General features: G+C 37.1%; 1 protein-coding gene across 4 annotated transcripts in view; it reads right to left on the reverse strand.

The window, feature by feature from the left end:
- ulk4 (unc-51 like kinase 4) overlaps positions 1 to 19956 on the reverse strand; it is an 87069-nt gene that overhangs the window by 21497 nt on the left and 45616 nt on the right. For all 4 annotated transcript variants that reach the window (XM_028009840.1, XM_028009829.1, XM_028009834.1 and 1 more), the window contains exons 28-32: positions 17395 to 17446; positions 16154 to 16364; positions 15462 to 15554; positions 7266 to 7314; positions 1918 to 2017 (exon numbers count right to left, since the gene is read on the reverse strand). In XM_028009840.1, coding sequence (XP_027865641.1) covers positions 1918 to 2017; positions 7266 to 7314; positions 15462 to 15554; positions 16154 to 16364; positions 17395 to 17446 — 505 coding nt within the window. The remainder of the gene's footprint in view (positions 1 to 1917; positions 2018 to 7265; positions 7315 to 15461; positions 15555 to 16153; positions 16365 to 17394; positions 17447 to 19956) is intronic.

Consider the following 19956-nt stretch of genomic DNA (forward strand, 5'->3'; position numbering starts at 1 on the left):
AGAGGCAAATCTGCCCAATTATAAACCTCATCTCCTCTCTCTCTGTTACACACACACACAGATGCTGGGTTCTTCTGAATCCTCTGCTCCACATACACACACACACATCTTCTCTCAGCCTCACACGTCCACGGAGGAATAGACATAGACACGTTTGCACAAGCACACAAAAAAACAACTACCTTGTTTTGCTCTTCTTCACTGTCTATTTCATTGTCTAACAGCACATACACACACAAACTCGCAAACCACAGCTACCCTCCTCTCTCTCTCTGTCACACCTTAAAAAGCCAATTATTCACGCTTCTTCCCTTTTTGCTTTCCTCTCCTCTCCCCTTTCCCCTGATCTCTCCCATCACTACACCGATCTGCAGTGAGCGACTCCCAAAACAACGGAGAGAGGAGAAGAAGGGCCAAAAATAGGTGATGAGGGATGTGTAAAACTGAAAACAGACAAAACAGAAGACGATGAGATGATGGGAGGGGAGGATGGGCAGTGAGGGGGTAAAAACAGGCGCTGATTAGTTTGGAAAAGTGCGGGACAGTCAAAAACAAAACAGAAAGGACATGAGAGGAATGAAGAAGCAGTAAAGAAGTGGAGATGGTGTTAATTGCCAGGCCAGTGTTAGTGCTGGGTTGACAGTTTCCTGTTGGTAGGGGGGCTGATTGGATGATAATGATGCTGACTAGTGAACTGCTGCACTGCTGACCCAATGGAAATAGAAGAAGAGATGCTGGCTATGAGCTCACCGAGGAAAAGATGGAGAGATGCACACAGAGTCAGTGAAAGGGACATGGAGACAAATTAGCACGAGTTTCCAGGGAAGCATTACAAAATTGTATTTTATGACCACTGAACAGTACAGTTGTATTCTGTAAACTTCTGTTTTTACTGTTATTTCTCCTAGTTTGGATTTTTGCATGCATCTATGCATGTTCAAGCTTTGCGTATAAATATTTATTATTTTTTTGAATCTACAGTTAAACATGTACCGGTAATTGCAATTGTATGAGATGGTGCAAGAATGACCCAATGTTAAAGAAAGTACTAACCTGTATCTGACCGTAACAAAATGGTTTTTATTACCTTTACCACAGTGGATACAATGGATGACAAAACTGCCACATTTTTCTGATGTAAAAAAATTACACCTAGATGAATCATTTCTAAGCTTCCAAATTTTAAGTTGATGCCTTTCCAGTACAATTCAACTTAAAAATAAAAAAAAATCTCTAAAGATTCTCTCTAAAAATTTAGAACGTAAAAATACACAATAACCTGGTTGCATGTGCTTAAACTAACTACTTGTTGGATTAAAATATGAGCAGTTCTAAATACCAGGCAGTTGTGACCTGAAACCTTCAGGTATTTGTGAAAAGGGAGTTTATTTTTTCAGTATCACAGCAAGTCCAAGCACACATCAACAGTAGAACGGCTTCACCAGAGGAAAATGCAGCATTTAAGGTAATTAATGAAGTGTGGAAATGGCCATGAAAAGGGTTGTGGATAAGAAAAGTCTTCAAAATTTTGAGAAGTTTTGCCAGGTGGAATTGGCAGATTTAAGTCAAGATGCTCTTAATTTCTTTTTGTCATCAAAAATGAAATTAAAATGAAGCTACTTTATCAGTGTTAGCTTGATATACACATTTAGACAACCAGGTTATTGTTACTGCTTTTATGATTTATTTTTTCAAAATGAATTTGTTTGATTTTCAGTTGAACTTTACAGGATATGTGTGACAATGCCGGTGGACAATGTTTTTAAATGGTCTCACTTTTTGCATCACAAAAGGCTGATATTTTAACAACAATTTTTCAACTTGTCCTATCTAATTCGCTTCCTCCACTGACCAAATAAAACATTAAAATGGCACAAACAGAAGAGGAAATGGGTGCGGAGTGTACACTCACTGTACCTTGCTGATGTTGCTGTTGGGGATTCTTCACTGTGTCTCCGCTAAGATTACACAACAGGACGACTGCGCTCTGGACTGTTCCACTGGTGACACTGTTGGCCTTTAAAAAAAGTTGGATGCAAGGTCAGCTTTCAGTTTTACTCATGTAATCAACCAAAAGTTAAAATTTTACATCTCCTACCTTTAACCAGAAAATATCTAACAATAACTGTAAAGAAGTAAGAAATGGAAAAAAGGAAGGAGGTAAACTTTATTTATGCCTTCTCTGTATAAGCACCGTTTATGAAAACACAGAAAAAATACCTTCTGCAGGGTGATAGTGATTCACTTTGCATTTGATTTGATATCAAATCAAATGCACTATAATCTGACAATGTTTTTGCCGCTGTCGGCCAAAAACCTTGCATCTCCACTTTAAATTTCTTTTTTCTGCCATGAGCCTAACATAACCCAACACTGCTTTAAAAGTGATTAACAAATTTCCCTCAATGGGTTGGGGTGATCTGCGATGACCTTTTTTAGACATAGGTTTGAGTTTTAGCTTCTTGACAGTCTAAAGCATCAGTGGAGCTCGGCTTTAATTCAAGCGCTGCCTTATGCAGACACAGCTGTCAGCGCCTTCCCAGAAAATAGTCCCATCCTAATGATCTTTTTGTTCTCATTATAGACTGTGTGCTCGTACACTCAGGCAGATCTGCTGTGACACTTCTATTGATAGAAGCATGGGAAATGAAAAGCAGCTATGTTCTCTCTGGGAAGAATACCAGATGTCATATTTTGCACAAACTGATCCTTGGTGGGCAAAACTAGAACTAAAAGGTTCAATTATGCATTTCTTTTAGAAGTACTGGAGAATAGTAGGGATTTAATATAAGATAATTGTCTATTTTAAGAAGAAACAATGTTTCAGACTGCAGCTTTTACCTTCCTCCTACTGCCATCTCCTGAATGCTTCCTTCTCCTTAACTTCTACCTTCACTCCTTGCAGCTAACACTTTCACCTACTATTAGGATCTGCAGTCCTTACTTTACAGCTTTTTGCCATTTCTCCTTCTTTCTCCTGCCCCCATTTCAGCATTTGATCCTTTTAAAGATATGCCAGCTTTGCCTCCAGGGTCTGCGTACATCAGTGTGGTCTGTGTACGGGCTGCTAAGTCAGGCTGGTACTCATCAGGTGCAGTTGCCTGAGGCTGAAGACAACGGCATCCGTTCACACTTTGGACAAACTGCCTTTCCGTGACGATGCTAAACCTATTTGATTTTTATGAACTAAGAAGGTCACAAAAATACTTTATAGTCAATACAAAAAAGCCTAAACTGAACAATAACAATGAGCAAAAGCAGAGGTTATTTTAATTCGGATCCTCCTATAAGACCCACTAGAAACTCATGCTACAACAATGTAACTAACAAGAGTCTATTGTAAGCAAATGAATCTAAGCAAAGGCTCAGCAAGCTAACAGTTAACAGGTCCGTTTTAGGCGCCATCCTGAGGTCCTTTTATGTTTGAAGCAGAACTACTTCATCATGTAGACAAATACAATTAAGAGAGTTTCTCTGTGAGAAGTGTGATCAGGAGTGACAGGTGTGCTCTGTCTTGATCAGAGGTTTTCAGGCAACATAAATCAATCCATAGGTGAGCAACACAGACAGCTCTAATGGACCCAGACATGAGTGGTTCAGACAGCAGTAAACAATCAGGAGACGAGTTAATCAGGCTGTTGGATAAGAGTGTTTAAAAATTCTGCATCAGCTAGTCACGGTTGTGAAAGCAGCCATGTCGAACGCTCATTATTTAGGATGGATGTGGATGGGTGTGTGTGTGTGCGTGTGTGAGGAGAGGAGGGAGAAATTGTTTCTTGCAGCACAAGTATTTTGGTTAGCTGTAAACAGATTGCCCTATGTTGGGTGGGTGTATTAGAATGTGTCTTAGCAAAAAAGGGTCAGGAGAAATAAATTGTTTACTGGGAACCCTGCTATGCTCCAGTGATAACAGACAAGTGCTGTGTGTTTGTGCATGAGGTCTTGCATTGGGTGTGAACAGTGGAGTTCATATTCCAAGTCTGTTAAGCATCCCTCCTCCCTCGTGCTGACCTGCCAGTCAATTACTCAAGCCCTCTAATAGGTCAACGCCACTCCAACTCATTTGCATAGCGGCTGGATGGAGCGAGTGAGAGAAAGCGCAGAGCAAGACTGAGAGAGGAATAAAAAAATAAATAAAGAGATGCACTGATAAGGCTTTCCGGTTTTCCACTGAAGTCTAATTCGACAGGTTCGATTTTAACTGATTCAGATTTTTCTTTTAGGCACTATAACACATTAAAGAGGAAAAAATGCCCTGCAGGTTTTTTGATAAAGCTAGTAGTTGTGGATCCAAGAGAAAATGAATAAATTAAGAGGATAATCCCCATATGTGTGTCAAAGCACATGTCCCAAACCTTTATCAGATTTTTCATTAAACTCAAAAAAGTGCTTCAAAGTGCATGCTGTTGGTTGAACCGTTTATAGACTGAAAATGGCGGGAGCTCCTAGTTTAGATGCATTTAATGAGTTAAGTCTGAAGACGAGGAAACTGGAAGCGTTTCAGGGTCCTTGCTACAGCCTCACATATTGTTGGTGCTGTTTATGCTGTCCTAGCTACTCTAGTTCATACAAGAGGAATCTTGATTTCACTGAAAAAGGAAAAAGTTACAAATATTATCAAAGTAAGAACAGGTGAAAAAATATTGAAAATGCATAAATTTTACATGAAAATTAAAATACTGGCCAATGTGTTGGTCATGTTGCTTGCTTTAAGCAAATAACACAACATGTTTACTTAGGTTTTGACCTATCAATCACTGATCAGAACTAAAAAGAGGGAAAATGATTAAAATCCCTGGTTGACTGATTGGTGAATTTCTATATGATATATATGTGGGGGACCAGTTGCTGGGGACTTTAGATCAAGGACCCTCCCCCCCTTCCATTAAAATGATTCCACTCTTGTTCCTATGAATATTTTTGCTTTGTTTTGTTATTAAAAAGCACTGTGATTCATTGTCCATGTGATATATATATGTTGATAACTATTCTGGCTGAGAGTGAAAGGAGTTTAGAAAAGCATCACTTTTGAACAGGCGCTTAGGGCAGCTTTGGGTCCTAAGTGCTTGCGGTGTTGAAGAAGCCGAGTAGTAGATAGCAGCCTGAGTGTGAAGCACGTTGGATTATGGATGTTGTTCGTGTTTCGAGAAAAAAAGGAAAGTAAAGGAAATTTACAACAACCGCATGTCTCGACATCACTTTTGTTCGAGTGTGCAACATATACACACAAGTTTGTCTTATCTGTTGTTTTCTCAGCTGAACCCTTTAAAGCCTGACTCATCAAAAAATACTCAGAAAATTCAAATTTTTTAGAACTAGGATCTTCATGAAGCCTTGAAGCAAAAACATTTTTTTTTTTGCCATGTCCTTTATTTTATGATATATTTTTTGTATTGCATTTGATACGCCAGGCTTTTCTTAGAACTTTTGCCTCACAACAATGTGAGTTTTAGATGCAAAAACAAATGTTGCCTATAATATTTAGAAAGTATGGAACACCTTAGGAAGTTTTTCTCTTAGTTTTTTATTTCCACCAACAAATTTTTACAGCCATTTATTTCACATCGTGGTAGGCACCAAAAGAGTCTCTGTCCTTATTCAAGCAAAGTTTTACTTTAAACTTTTTATAGTAGATGTGTGAAAAGTGATTTCCAGAACAGTACTTGCATCTCTGTTGGACTTTCCATGTTGGAAAATGATCAATGCCATTCTTTCTCACATCAAGAGGCACACTGCAGCTTGGTCTTCTACAGGGTGCCGTTGAAGTCGCTTCAGGAGAGGAAAGTGGTCTACCATACTTGATTTTGACCTTGCCTGCACTTGTAGGAGAAGTGCCAACTGAAGCATTTTAGGTTATAGCTTCAGCTAATCTCTTGTGTAGAGGTTTCAAGCATTGATGATGGTTACTGTAACAGTGTGCCACTGGATGTACATGCACCATATTTGGGATCTAAAGCCAAAATTCAAAAATGCTGATAATATATCAAGAAGAGAAACACCTCCCATGAACTCGTGCTTCAACAATGGCTGGCTTGAGAACCATTTTATGAGTTTTGGAGTGGATGGAAAACTGCTTCATGAGGCATGGAAATGAATTGAAGAGTGGAGGAGGGTGAATGGACTTCAGAGTGAACCAGGAAAACAACCTAATTGTGATCTAGTATGACAGGTAGTGAACCTATTTCTTCATTTATTGGCATTGAACCAGTGGAAAATGTTTTGCAATTCCCTGGAGCATTTCATCAGTGACAAAGTGCTTGAGTATATGTAGAGAGACATGTAACAGTTGTGCTTTATGGCAACCCTCAACCCTGGCAGTGACATCAATTATGGGACTTAACAGTATTTTCTCCATTTGTATTATTTGCTTTTCACATTGGTCTTCACTGATTCATTTCTGACTGTGTCCAGGGTAGTTGTTTGGACCTCAATTGCCATATTAGTCTGGGCTACACTTTGATTGTCATAATCTTCATCATAGTTGGTATCTGACTATCCTCCATCATGCATGGCCGGGGGAGTCCAGTCCTCACCATAATCCTCATCATCTTCTCCTGACTGCTCTATGTAGCTTGAATTGTAAAACATTATCATGTTGATGACTATTCAAAGTATTTCCTTTATCTTTCTTCTACCGCTACTCTTTTTTTAAAATCTAAAATATACATAACTAGTCGATACACCGTAACTATGATTTTAGAATAACTACTATTGTGAAAGAAACCCAAAATTTATTTTTAAATGACATTTAATGCTAATTATTGAGTAAACAAAAGTTTGTGGCTGGTATGACATTGATTACTTTATAAAAATATGACATTACTGTTCAGTGATAAAGCACCTTAAATACCTGCAGTACCAAATATGATGCACACATTTTAACACGACTTAACTGTAATATAACAAAAACATTTCTAAGTAATTGTGCATTATTTCAAAACCTAAAACATTACTTTGAAAAAGTGAATAACAATGTATATATTATTCTCACTGTAAGTTGTCTAAAATTGGCAAAGACTTTCCTGGAAAACGATTATGACCAATCTCATGCGAGACGACGTTTTGAAAAGAGAAAAAAACGTTGCCACCTAATCCAGTAGGTGGCAGAACACAAGTCTCAAATTGTATACAATAGGTTGTTTGGGTAAGTATTGATCATGGGGTAAAAAATAGAGACCACAGAAACTTATGTATCATATATGATACATATGGCGATATTTAAGAATAGTTGATTGACAAACATTATTAAACTGTTTGTTTCTTACCATAATGAGCTGAAAGACAACTGGGAGGATCCTGCCCTGTTTGATCAACCTGAAAAAGAGAGATAATACAGATACTGAAAGAGCTGTAGACAAACCAAGGTCAAAATTCATTTTATGGATTTTCTACACGACTCACACATGCATGAGCTGCACACTAACACAGACTTGCAGACATATAAGTGTGGATTGGACTGTTTAATCTTCATTAACTCCACCGACACCTTTCTGGCACCGGTGAAACTGAAAAGAGGAGATCTCTCTTCAGTTTCTTAAAGAGCAGAGGTGATGAGAATAAATGAAATAAGGAAAGGTGCGACAGGGGGATGGAAAGACATGGAACGAGAGTGGAAGAGAAGATGAGGACAATTATATTCTTTAAGGAGAAAGAAGTGCGGGATTATAAAAGAGCAGATTTTAACAGAGAACACAAAGGGATGGTGGGAAAAAAAAGAAAAGGAGGGTTTAAGAGAAGCAGAAGAAAGAAAGTGGATCAACCCCCTTTGAAAGACAAGAGGAATATAGATGGAATGGAGAAAAGGGCAGAAAAGAAATGGCTTTACAATCTCTTCTCTAATTTATTAAGGTTCTTTGATTTACATTTAATTACCATCTGGACAAAGCATCTAAAGTGGTTTAAATAGATGTCTTATTTACATATATGTGCATTTTGAAGCATTACAGCATTCATGTCGTAATGGGAACCAAGTTAAATCGAAACAGACGGGTGTTAATACGTTGCCCAGTCATTTATCATCAATCTAATTATGATTCATCGCTTGTCGAACAAACAATCAGACAACCTTTAGGAGCTTCCATTCAAACAAGTTAACTTAATAAAGTGTGTAAACACACTGCCACTAGTGAAGATGTTCCAGCTGAAAATGATAAACACAAGATTAAGTGCGATGGATCTAAAAACAAACATTTCAAAAGTCTCATCTCAAATTGTTCTTTTTTAAATTAATTCCTTGTGATATATACATTTTTTTTTTACTTTTTACATTCGTTTTGCTGTTCTTCCACCTGCCCAACGCTGCTGCAGTCCTATGACCTATTTTCTTTTTTTTTTTTAGGATCAATAAAATTTTCATGTTTACTGAGAGCGTATTCTCCACACCATTACCCCAAATTCTCAGCCATGTGCAAAACAAACTGAGGTTTATTGAATCAAGCACTTGTTTTACTGTTATGGCCTAAATTTTTAACTTCAGGGTGTTTCAATACTAGAAACTCTCGAGGGGAAAAAGTTAACTCATACTTTGGTTCGCATCTGCTACTTCTGAATGTGCTGATATTTTACACAGCATGGAGAAAGTTTAAGAGATGCTGGATTTAGCATCACTGAAGGAAAACATTTATTCTCCAACTGCTCCTTTTCTCACTTGTTAAAAACAAAAATTTTCATCCTTTATTGTGATGAAATTTATTGCCTACATCTGTGACTCTATTGTAGATAAATCGAGCTTATAACGCTTATTAAACATCTGTAATTGCTGTTGCTTAAGTTCATTGTATTCAGCTGTTTTCCTCAAAGCTGAGCGTTGAGTTACTTTGTGTGTGTAAGTCTCTGTGCGTGTGTGATTGTGTTTGCTTGTACATGTGATGGATGACCCCCCATTATGGAACTGACAGGCTGAAAGATGAGAGGACAGACCAGGCCAGCACAACATGATAAACTGGGCCACCTTTATACTACCAGCCATACATCAATTGACAAAGTGCACAACACCGAACGAACCAGAGCACAACAGATGACCTATAATAGAGCAAAAACTGATTAATCAATCCTCATTATATAAGCCATAAATTACATTTATCAAACCGTTTTTATAGTGATTTGTATTGTAATGAAAAGAAATATGGGGAAATTAATATTTCAAAATGTTTTTTATGTATTTACTCACACGTGGGAGAAAATTATCACCTCTTGGCCAATTTGTACCCCCATTTTGTCCCAACCTACTTTCAACAAACCATGTCATTATATATTTACCAAAACAACTGTGTAATTTAGTAACTTGCTTAAATCTTACGCATAGCTAAGGATAACTTTATACCATTTTCTGTAGAATTATAACCTAATCCTATTTATTTGTGCTATGTTTTCCATTATTGATCATATGACTCTAAAACAACCCAAATTATGACCCCTGATCTAACCCTATTAACTGAAACTTAAGTTCTATTTCTTAATTTTGTGTAAACAAAAAATTAGGCCCAGATTGTACAGAACAACTCATGGGAGACAGAAAGCAACTAGGCTGACACTGAAACAATGTAAGGTACAAAGGTAATGGCGAAATGACCACCACCCAAGAGAAATACTTTCTATTGCTATGTATACAGCAGCAAAATTGAGTTTACTGGCAAAATATACACACTAACAAGGGCAAGATTACACAAATAGCTCTAAATAACTAACATTTTCCTTCTCCAAACTAAACACAAAATACTTCTAATAATGATAAATATATAATTACTTTGAAGGGCACCTTTGTGTCGTTACAATCTGCGACAAACATGCTGCAAAACCAGACACCATCTTCTTGCAGCATTCTTTAGGAATATTAACCCACTCCTCATGACCAAAAGGCCCACAAATTATTTGTATCCTTGAGTTTACAGGTTGCAACCATATTTTTAAAAAATCCCAGCAGAGATTTTTAGTAAAATTCAAGCCACGTGATTGGGATGGCTACAATACTGCTGTATCTTTCAGCTCTTCTTCTGATGGAGTAGCTCCTCCTCTTGGTGTGGAGGTATAAAGTTATGTTTCCACTTTCCTAAATTTTTTTTCCCCCTATTTTTCAGCTCAGTTGAGGTTGGACATAGTATGAACTTTTCTGTAGAAGCTGAAACTTCCTTGGCTGCTACCACCAGGTTTTCCTGGTGGTAGGAAAACCTGGTGGTATATAGGTCCTTTTTAGGTTGAGGGGTTCTGTCAACTTGCCTCCTCAGGAATCTGGTGGCAGGCCATCTTTCTGCCAGGTCCAGGTGCTATAATACATGTTGATCTAGCTGCAATCAAGTCAACTCCAACAGAATCTTTAACAACAATTTAGGCCTTTGCTGTCTTTTTTTGTATCATTTGATTGTTTGTCCAAGGCAGTGATCTCTGGGACAATTCCCTTGTTTTAGCCATATTTCTTGCGTCTATTAATAGCCCCGGTATTAAAGGATTTCTATGAAAGGCTCAGTAATCTTGGCTCTGTTCGGGTGCATTGGGTGTACCTGAACACACACCTCATTTGCATATGCATGCTTTTTTAGCAGGGTGGAATAATTTTGAGATTGAAGCATTCTGATTGAAAGTAACATTTAGTTTTTGATTTATATAAAATCCCTTGTAAAATTTATTTTCTTTATTTACATTTTTCTTGTGTATAATTTTCACAAACAAGTAAAAATTTTGCCAATAAATATTTGCATTGGGGATTGGAATCATTTTTTTTTTTTTTTTTTTTAATTTTTTTTTTATTCAAATTTTTATTATGGAACAACACGGAGGACGTGTATCTCCTCCATTTACAAAAGGTGGTACAGACATATACTAGCATCCATTCAGTTTAACATATTGGTCCGTACAACATACCCCTTCCTGTGGTTATCCTACCACCGGTATTTAGTGTTCCATTTTTTTTTTTTTTTTTTTTCCTTCTTCCGCCCCAGACCCTCTCAGAGGAACGGGGAGAAAAAAGAATTAACAAACTGGTACCACGTCATAAAAACTTTCCTGAACTGTAAAACAGTATACATCGAACAGAGTAGCTAAAGAACCGTGGGTGTCACCTCATTGTCATCGTTTTCAGATCTGGAGTCCATGAAAGTTTGCCATGGGGTCCAGGATCTTTCAAATCTGTCTTGCTCCAGTTTCAGTGCAAATGTCAGTTCCTCCATCTTGCGAATGTCTTGGATGATGTTTATCCAGTCTTGTAGTGTGGGTGTTTTATCAGTCATCCAATTTCGAGTGATTGCTTTCTTGCTGGCAGTAAGCATTATATTGAACATGTATGTTTTATAGAATCCCTTTACACAGTTTGGTCGTCTGCCCAAGAACATCGTCTCAAAGCTCAGAACAAGATTGACCCCAATAACAAACTCTACACTTTGCTTAATTGTCTCCCAGTAGGAAAATAGTTTAGGACAGCTCCAAAAAATATGAAAGTGGCCGGCTTGATTCGACCCACATAACCTCCAGCATGTTCTGTCTGCATTTCTGCCCCTCTGAGCTGGTGTTTTGAAGAAGCGTGTAGCAGTCTTCCAAGCAAATTCCTTGTAGGCTAGTGATGATGTACATTTCCAACAGTTATTCAAAATGTCCGACCAGTCCTCAATGTGAATTTGACTGTTCCTTTCCTTGTCCCATCTCTCCTTTATATATAGTGTATTCCCCCCTGCCAAGTTTTGTAGTTCATTATACATTTTAGACGTTAATTTATTAACGGGGGTTGATTGATACGATTTTAGAAAGATGTTCAATATGTCGACAAATGTTCCGTCTAGCTTATCTTTGTTTGTTTTTTCTAGATAATGCAGATTTGTAGATAACGGAAAAAATCTCTGTTGTCAAGGCCATATTTTTGCTTGATATCTTGAAAGGTCCTCAGACAACCTTTTTGATATAAATCATTGTATTTTACCAAGCCCTTATCAATCCACTTTTTAAAAGTAATATCTGTTTTATTTGGGGTAAAATCTTGATCATATGCTATCCACCTGATTGGTAAACATGACTCTTTATTTTCTCTTACTAATTTTGACCAGGTCTTGAGTGCTGTTTCTGAACATGGATTGAGTTGTTTAAGGTCTTTTATTAAGTCTATATTTCCAATTGCTGCTTGCAAGGGGACACCAATGCTTTTGCATTCAATCTCCTTCCATTTTGCTGTGTATGAGGGGTCACACATTTCCACCAATGGGATTATTTGTGCTGCTTTGTAGTAGTTATTCATATTTGGGAGTGAGAGACCGCCTTTACTTTTATTTAACTGTAAAGTTTTAAATCTAGTCCTTGGCTGTTTCCCTTGCCAAATAAATCTTGAAATCAGTTTGTCAATTTCTTGGAACATAGATTTGGCTGGTTCTGCTGGTAGTGACTGAAAAAAGTATAGTAGCTTTGGCAGCATCATCATTTTGATAGCCTCTATTCTCTGCATGAGGCCCTGGAATCATTTTAATTGTTATAATTGTGTGTGCATAATATATCTATACGCAGTCCCATAAGAAAATGTGATGTCTGTAAAGCTAGCTACAACACATAAACACACATTTCCCACAGAGGCAGACATTTAAGGACATTAAACATTGATGGGAAAACCTACTGTGTTGCAACCCCACAGGAAGAGGTCTTTGGCTAAAGGTCATAGTAAATGTAGTTGTTTGAAGGTGTCTGGACTGTGATAATGAAGAGAGAGACAGCAGGCTCCCTTCCCAACGTTAATGTCTCCAATTTACCATCTAATTACCACTCGGCTGGCTTCATAGCCACACTTATCTAACCAAGACCCAGGCAATTTAATTTCTGATTGTAAAACCGAAGCGATGGAGGGAAAGTTGTGGAGTGAGGGCAAAGGGAAAGAGCGAAATGTGGAATGATGTTAATAAATTAGAGATGGAGAGAGAAAGAGAGCGACGGAGATTGGAAAAAAATGTTAAATGTTGTTAATAATGTCAAACAGAGGGAATGAAAAAACTCAACGAGAAAAACAGATGTAAAGAGGAGAGTGGGCTGACACCAATTTGAAAAGTTCACGTCACTCTACTTGTGTCAAGGAAAGAAGGGGATGAGGAGAGGTGGAGGAAGAGAGGTATGAAGACAAGAGTGGGGAAAATTACAGATAAGAGAAGTGGGGACGTATTTAGTTATGCAGATGAACTTTTAACTCTAAGAATCGGTGGTTGGGAATGTATGGAGAGCAGGTTAATAGAGATTATTGCTTTATTTCCGCAGCAGATAAAACAAGCAGAAAAAGCAATCGGAATAAAAAAACAAAGGTAATGTTATGGTTTAAATTAAATGTTGCAATATTTGAAAGGTTAATGAGTGAATCTACAAGTCAGGATAGGACACAGAACTTGGGCATAAATGTTGTCTTGCTCAAATCCATATTAAGAGAAAATAAGAAACCACCTTTGACCTCATCATTGCTAATAGTTAGCTACACAAATTCTTTGACAACAACACATACAGATTTCAGTGTTGTGATGTATTTATCTTTCTGTTTCAACCTTTCATTTACCTGGCTAACCCAGTACCTGATCACTTCTTCCTCAGTGTACATCTCTAATAACTACACAAGTGACGAGATTGATGGCCATGGAATAAAAATCCATTCACGTTAAACTGATGTATACATCACCACCAAATCATGGGTGACTATGAACCTACTTTGTTAAAAAGTTTATTACAACCAGGGGTGGGCATTTATTGTTATACATTTCTTATCATGATAAGATTTTGGATTTATCTTCACAACAATAAATTCTGAGTACTGATGTTTGAAAACCTCATAATCTAATCGCATTGTCATGATTACATTTGCTTCTTTCTCCACTGTTGGTTCCTGGAGAGCATCAGCATACAGTATTTATCAATAAATATGTAAATATGATTAAAAGTGCAGTTGATGTGTGATGCTTAGTGATAAAAAGCAGAGTTCTTTATGTAAAAAAACAAACAAGTAAAAAAAAAACAGGAAGATATTGTAAAGAAGTACGCATCCATCATCAATTGAGGTGGGAGGAAAAGGACCGATGCACATGCAGGAGGTAGGCAGGATCATTTGTAAGGCGTTATACTAAAGTTAAACCAAAGTGGAAAACAACAGTAGAAAAACTGCCTAGAGAGAATAACTGAGAAAAAAAGTATGCCATTTTAAATTGTGAATGTTATATAACAACATAAAGGAAACAATCAAAACATAAGAACCCACACAAATAACTCAGACTACAGGTTTAGAAACAAAACAGAGACCATAACTTAATTGCAAAGTGTGATTATGTGTCATAAAGGGCAAAGTTGGGAAATGCTTTACCATGAAGTAAAGCAGATTTATCCTCCACAAGAACAAAAACAACAGGAAGCCAAATTAGCTTGTGAAATTAACCCAACAAACATGAACTAAAATATGAATTAAATATTGCGATAGTTTATGTAGTAGAATCAACACTCCTTGTGTTTGCTCAATAGATCTCCAGGAATGCTGTCATAACTCTACGATAACCATTTTCACTCACTGGGAGCTAAGTGAACTAAGTAAAGCTCAGTCAGCCAAAAGCCACAGTGCAACCATGTTAATGTAACCAATGAACACATTAAACACAAGCACATACACACACGCAGATTCACACACCCTGGTAAGGCATCACATGGTTAGACAAGGAATCAGCAGATTTTCTCTGCAAGAGCAACACATCATTATCTCTTGTTATTTTGGTGCCAGATGACTTCCTTCACAAGAGCTGTTTTTAAATTCCTGGATAGTGAATCCCTTCTACATTATGCAGAGATAATTTTGTCCTAGTGTTGTATATTTAAAGAGGATGCATTACATTTTTAAGCACATCTCTTCAGGAGTAGCTAGTTCGCAAAGAATTTTCAGCACAACGTGTCAATTCAGTACGCACTTAAGCTTATGTAGCACTACCTGTCACTAAAATGATTACTAATGCAGGGAAGTCTGGCTTTAAGAAAGGTAAAACAGGTCCACTTGAATGCAGCTCACCAGCACTGCTTCAGCTGGAAAGTTGCTCTTACTTTTAGTTGTGAATCTGCATCATTTGCATTGAATAATCAGTCGGGTGTTTTTGTATCCTGCAAAGAGCAGATAAATCACTGCTCCTAATACAAGTGAGTGTGTGTGTTCGTGCATTTATGCATGTGTGCGCCTGGATAGTGATTCACAGAGCTGAACTAGAAATCACTGGCCTTGGAATTAAAATGTTACACACTGTGGTGTTTGTATCAGTACCTGCAAGGACTGCAAAGCATTTAAATCAAAACAAATGTGCAACGTGAATTAGAAGGTGTCTCCACTAAACATAACATTTCTGTTACTTCAGAATAATTAGCGTTAAAGTTTTTCTGCAGGTCTATTTAATTATACAGACCACATAGGTTAATTAATTGCATTTTGTTGCGTATTTCTTTAGATATTTGAGTGATTAAATGTGAGTCATGGTTTGCCTGTGCGGTACCTGCAGATCTGAGTGCTGTGCTCAGTCATTGATACCAGCAACTTGAGAGCGTAGAGCGGGATAGGTTCTGCTGCACAAAGAAGAACTTCGAACCTGGGCAGAAACAAGTTTAATATTTAGCGCATGATGCTTCACCAGAGGAAGGTGAGGTGACTAAAGCTATAGTAATAAAAAAGGGAGCTAAAGGGCAGAAAAAATTCAGTAGCTTCAACCTTTTAAAACTGGGCTGTGAAAAGTAACAAAGGTCATTGGTAAATCAACACATGTACAGTCATGTAAAATCATAGCATAATGTTCTTTTTTAGGGATTTGGTTGGTATCTTGATATCTGATATATGTATCGATTGTTAATATCAGCTCAGTTTGATTTACTGGACAGATACCAATGTGTTAAAAATGACTAATATAGGAAAAAAACGATGTTAGTGCCGGTATGTAGCGCATCACTGCCATTTTTTTTTTATACCAAAGCAGCAGCAACTTCATGAGACTAATAGGTTCTTAATAGTCATAAAAATAATTTTTCTGATAGAGATATAAAGACAATAAAGGTATTAAACTTTTTTTTTTCACAAAATATAATGCTATTCAGAGCCAGAACATTTTCTTTGTTTCTTAAACAAACAAACACAAAAAAACATAATTAAAAATACAGCAAGTCTGTCAGGAAAGGATTTGGGAGACTAACCAACCTTGAAAGTAGAGATTTGGTGAAGACAGATAAGACTTGGCTGCAGGATCTTCCATCTCCACTTCTTTCAGCTGCTCCTCCTTCTGTCTCTCTCCTGTCTCTCTTTCCCTCTATTTTGTCCTCATTTTCATCAGCATTTTCATCATCTTTTTGGATGAGCATAACCAGGCTGAGTTCAGACAGCACCTTCAAAACAAACACCGACCACTCCACTGTAACGGGGAGAAAGAGAAACTGAATATAAATCAAGTGTTTACAGTTTGGCATTCATGCATCTGTAATAAATAGAAGACTTTAGACCAGCATGTGCTATTGGTGTTATTTGGCTGGAATACAGCATGTCATGTTTTATGTACATCACTTTCTGATTTTTTACCTAAAATCCCCTCATCTACCGAGAAACCAATGAATCAACTAAAAGACAGCTTGTAGCGAAGGTGTAAAGGTGCAGCTGTATGTTTCGATCACAAGCATTGCTCGTCATGCCAGTTTTTTAAAGGAAAAACTGATACTAACAAAATGGTGTTACAGTGCAAACATAAGCTAAAACAGCACAACTAATATAGCTAAAGAAGTAGCCTCATTACATCATTACAATATAAAAAAAAAATTTATAAAAATGTATAAAGAGAATGAAAAAAATCCATGCTAACAAAAACAGCCAAAGGCTCAAGGTTACAAAACATTTTAGACTAAAATGGAACGACAAGTAACAAAGAAACAAGATGTTAAAGGCAAACAAAACCTCCCTTTACCCTCACAACCAGCTCTGCTGTGTGGGCAGTGGGCACCCACAGCGACAACACATTAATGACTCACAGAGGGTCTAAAACCAAAACAATGTTTTAAATTACTGTTAAGAGTGATTTACACAAGCTACTGATTCTCCACCTTAAAAATTCAAGGTTATCTGTTCTGGTTTATAATCTTGCTTCTTGTTAGCAGTTGATGTCCAACTATGCACCCTGACTCATTACATAACTCCCCCGCTAACCATCTTTCTGTATGCCCATAATCATCAATACATTACAAACTCTTTCTTTTGTTTTATAACAGATATATTTCAAGTGACAGGGAATGGAAAAAAGAGAGTCTGTTTCTCCTATTAAAATGATCCTATCCCTGAAAACTTGCTATTCAGCTTTTTCAGTTCCTTCCCACTCCCAGCACTCTGATACTAGCCTCTCTTTCTATTGCTATTCTGTCTAATTCACTTTATTAAAAGTGACACACCACTCATACCATTTCTGCTGAAAGCCAGAGTTGTCAGAGGAGGTAGGACAGCATCCACAACCTTCAAGAACAGAAGAAAACAGAATGTGGCAGAATCATTTACAGTCTGGCGATACGCAAGTCCAGCAGGAGATCATATGAGAACGTGAAACAAATCACATCAAGCAGTAACAGAAGGGAGATAGTATCAAGTAGTATGTAAAAGGAAAATTGAACTGTCCTATATACAGCATTAAAGGGATAGTTCTTGATTTTCTGCAGTAAGGTTCTGTTAAAAGGTAAAAAGCAGTTACAATCATATGTGCAGCAGATGGCTCTCATGTGGTCTTCATTTAGAATAAAGCTAAATGAAGACCACATAAGTTCAACCTCAGAAACATCATTTTACGAACCTATGCAGTCATGTCTGCATAGGAACTGTATGAAACAACTGTATGAAACATGTAGTGAGAGTTTCAGGTCAGAGAAACCGCTGAACAAAATAATAAAGCACTTTTCATTTTAAGCTGTTACAATACTTCTTACTTTTATATCAGGCAGCTAAATTACCTGAAAATGCTCTACATACAAGTATTATGTCTAAAAAAAGGTAGAACATTGGTGATGTTATAAAAAACAATCTGCTCCTTTATCAATAATAATCCTTTATTACCTGAAGTGACAGCGGTGATGGTTTAAATGTCCACAGGTTAGCATTCACGGAAAGAAATGCTTTGGAATTAGCCCCCAATCTAACAATCTAAAAAGCCATTAGTTCCATCTTTTGAGGAGTTTTACCCAGAGAATCTATGAGAAATAAAATATGAACCACTTCTAATCTTTTTACAGAACCTTTCTTCAAATATCCTGAACTAAACCTTTATTATCTGTTTAACAGCTAAGTCTTTTGCATCCTTATTGTCTTATGTGGGAGGGGGGGGGGAAAGGAAACATACCCTCTAAAGTAAACCGGGTAATAAACTGGCTGCATGTTTAGATTTTGTTGAAAAGGGAACTCTGCATTGCATTAATTCTGAAGGCATCAACCAAGCAGACCACTGTCACAGAGGGTCAAATTACTATGGAAATTCACTGCTGAGTGATTCTTTTCATTTATTTATTTATTTTAGGATCAAACAGACGCATGTTCCAGAACTGTCAAACCCTTATTTAGGCAAGAACTGTATACCACAAATTTGCATGATTACTAATATTACCATAGAAACAAGACTAGCACAGACACAGTGTGTGAGGTCATTACATTAAAAGCACAAGAAGGAAAACTACAAAGGAAGTTGCCCACTACCTAATGGCCTGCAAATTAATAGCAGAGCCATCAAAAGGCTAGGTGGAGCCTGTGTGCACATGAATGTGTGTATTTGTTTGCGATTGTGGTTTTGACCCTTTTACCTTGTTAGCATGCTGTCTACTGTCCAGTGGTGCAAAAAATCCCCCCCCAAAATCAATAGTAGCTTGTTTCATTAGAAGATAGATGCAGCATTGCATATAATACATTAATTACATTTATTTATGGAGCCCCTGTCGGTACGATAAACAAAACTTTTTGGACTGTGCTCAATTATAACAGGGACTGAAATGAGTTCCTCCAGTTTTTTTCCATACACTTTTTACTACTGAACTACTTCTGCATTCTTGTGTAATTTTAACCAGTCAACTTTTACTATATTTTGCTCATTCAGGACACTACGGCTATGTCTTTTGGTATCGACACCTTCTATGGTAGAGGAAATATTCAACTTTTTGTGATCATCTTAGGCCCCATTGAAATGAATGGACCATCCCATAATTTCTGAGAAATTCTGCTAAAACTTTGTCGCTCTTTCACATCTAACTACTTTTGTTTATTTCAACTTTTTCATAAATTTTACAGATTTCATAATATCCCTCTACAAGTTTTTGATCGCATTTTGATTTAGGGTTCCCAATCTAAATCTAAACGCAAAAATCCTTCCAACCCTCCTTCCAACATTTAAATTAATTTCTAACATTCATTTCATTTCCCTTTGTTGTCAATAAAGTATTTTTGAATTTGAATTGAATTTGAACCCTAATTCCAACCCTCATTAAAACTCTCCTTCAAACCCCATTTCCAACCCAATTTTCAACTTTCCTTCCAACGCTCTAATGCTATCAATGGTATTTTAGCTAGCTTTACCTTTTTAGCTAATTTTAGCTTTAAAGTGAGTGTTTTTTTTCCACACTGCCTGGAATATGTGAATGCACGTCAACATGATAGTGCTTGCCTAGTTGCTTTCAATAGGACTTTAGCTAAGCTTAGTGTTTTAGCAAATTTTTGCCTTTACAAGTGTTTTTCAGACTGATCGGAATATGTTACAATAGGTTGCTAGCCTATATGCTATCATTAGTATTTTAGGTAGCTTTACGTTTTTAGCTAATTTTAGCTTTTACGTGGGGGGTTTTCACACTGCATGTATTTTACTGTAGGTCAACTTGCGAGAGACAACCTACATGCTATCATTGGCATATCCAATGATAGCATGCTAGTTTTATTAGCTAGCTTTAGCATTATACCTCATTTTACCTTATAAACTGCTGCGACCTTTACAGTTT

The sequence above is a fragment of the Xiphophorus couchianus genome, chromosome 3 (genome assembly GCF_001444195.1).
Source record: "Xiphophorus couchianus chromosome 3, X_couchianus-1.0, whole genome shotgun sequence".
Classification (NCBI taxonomy): domain Eukaryota; kingdom Metazoa; phylum Chordata; class Actinopteri; order Cyprinodontiformes; family Poeciliidae; genus Xiphophorus; species Xiphophorus couchianus.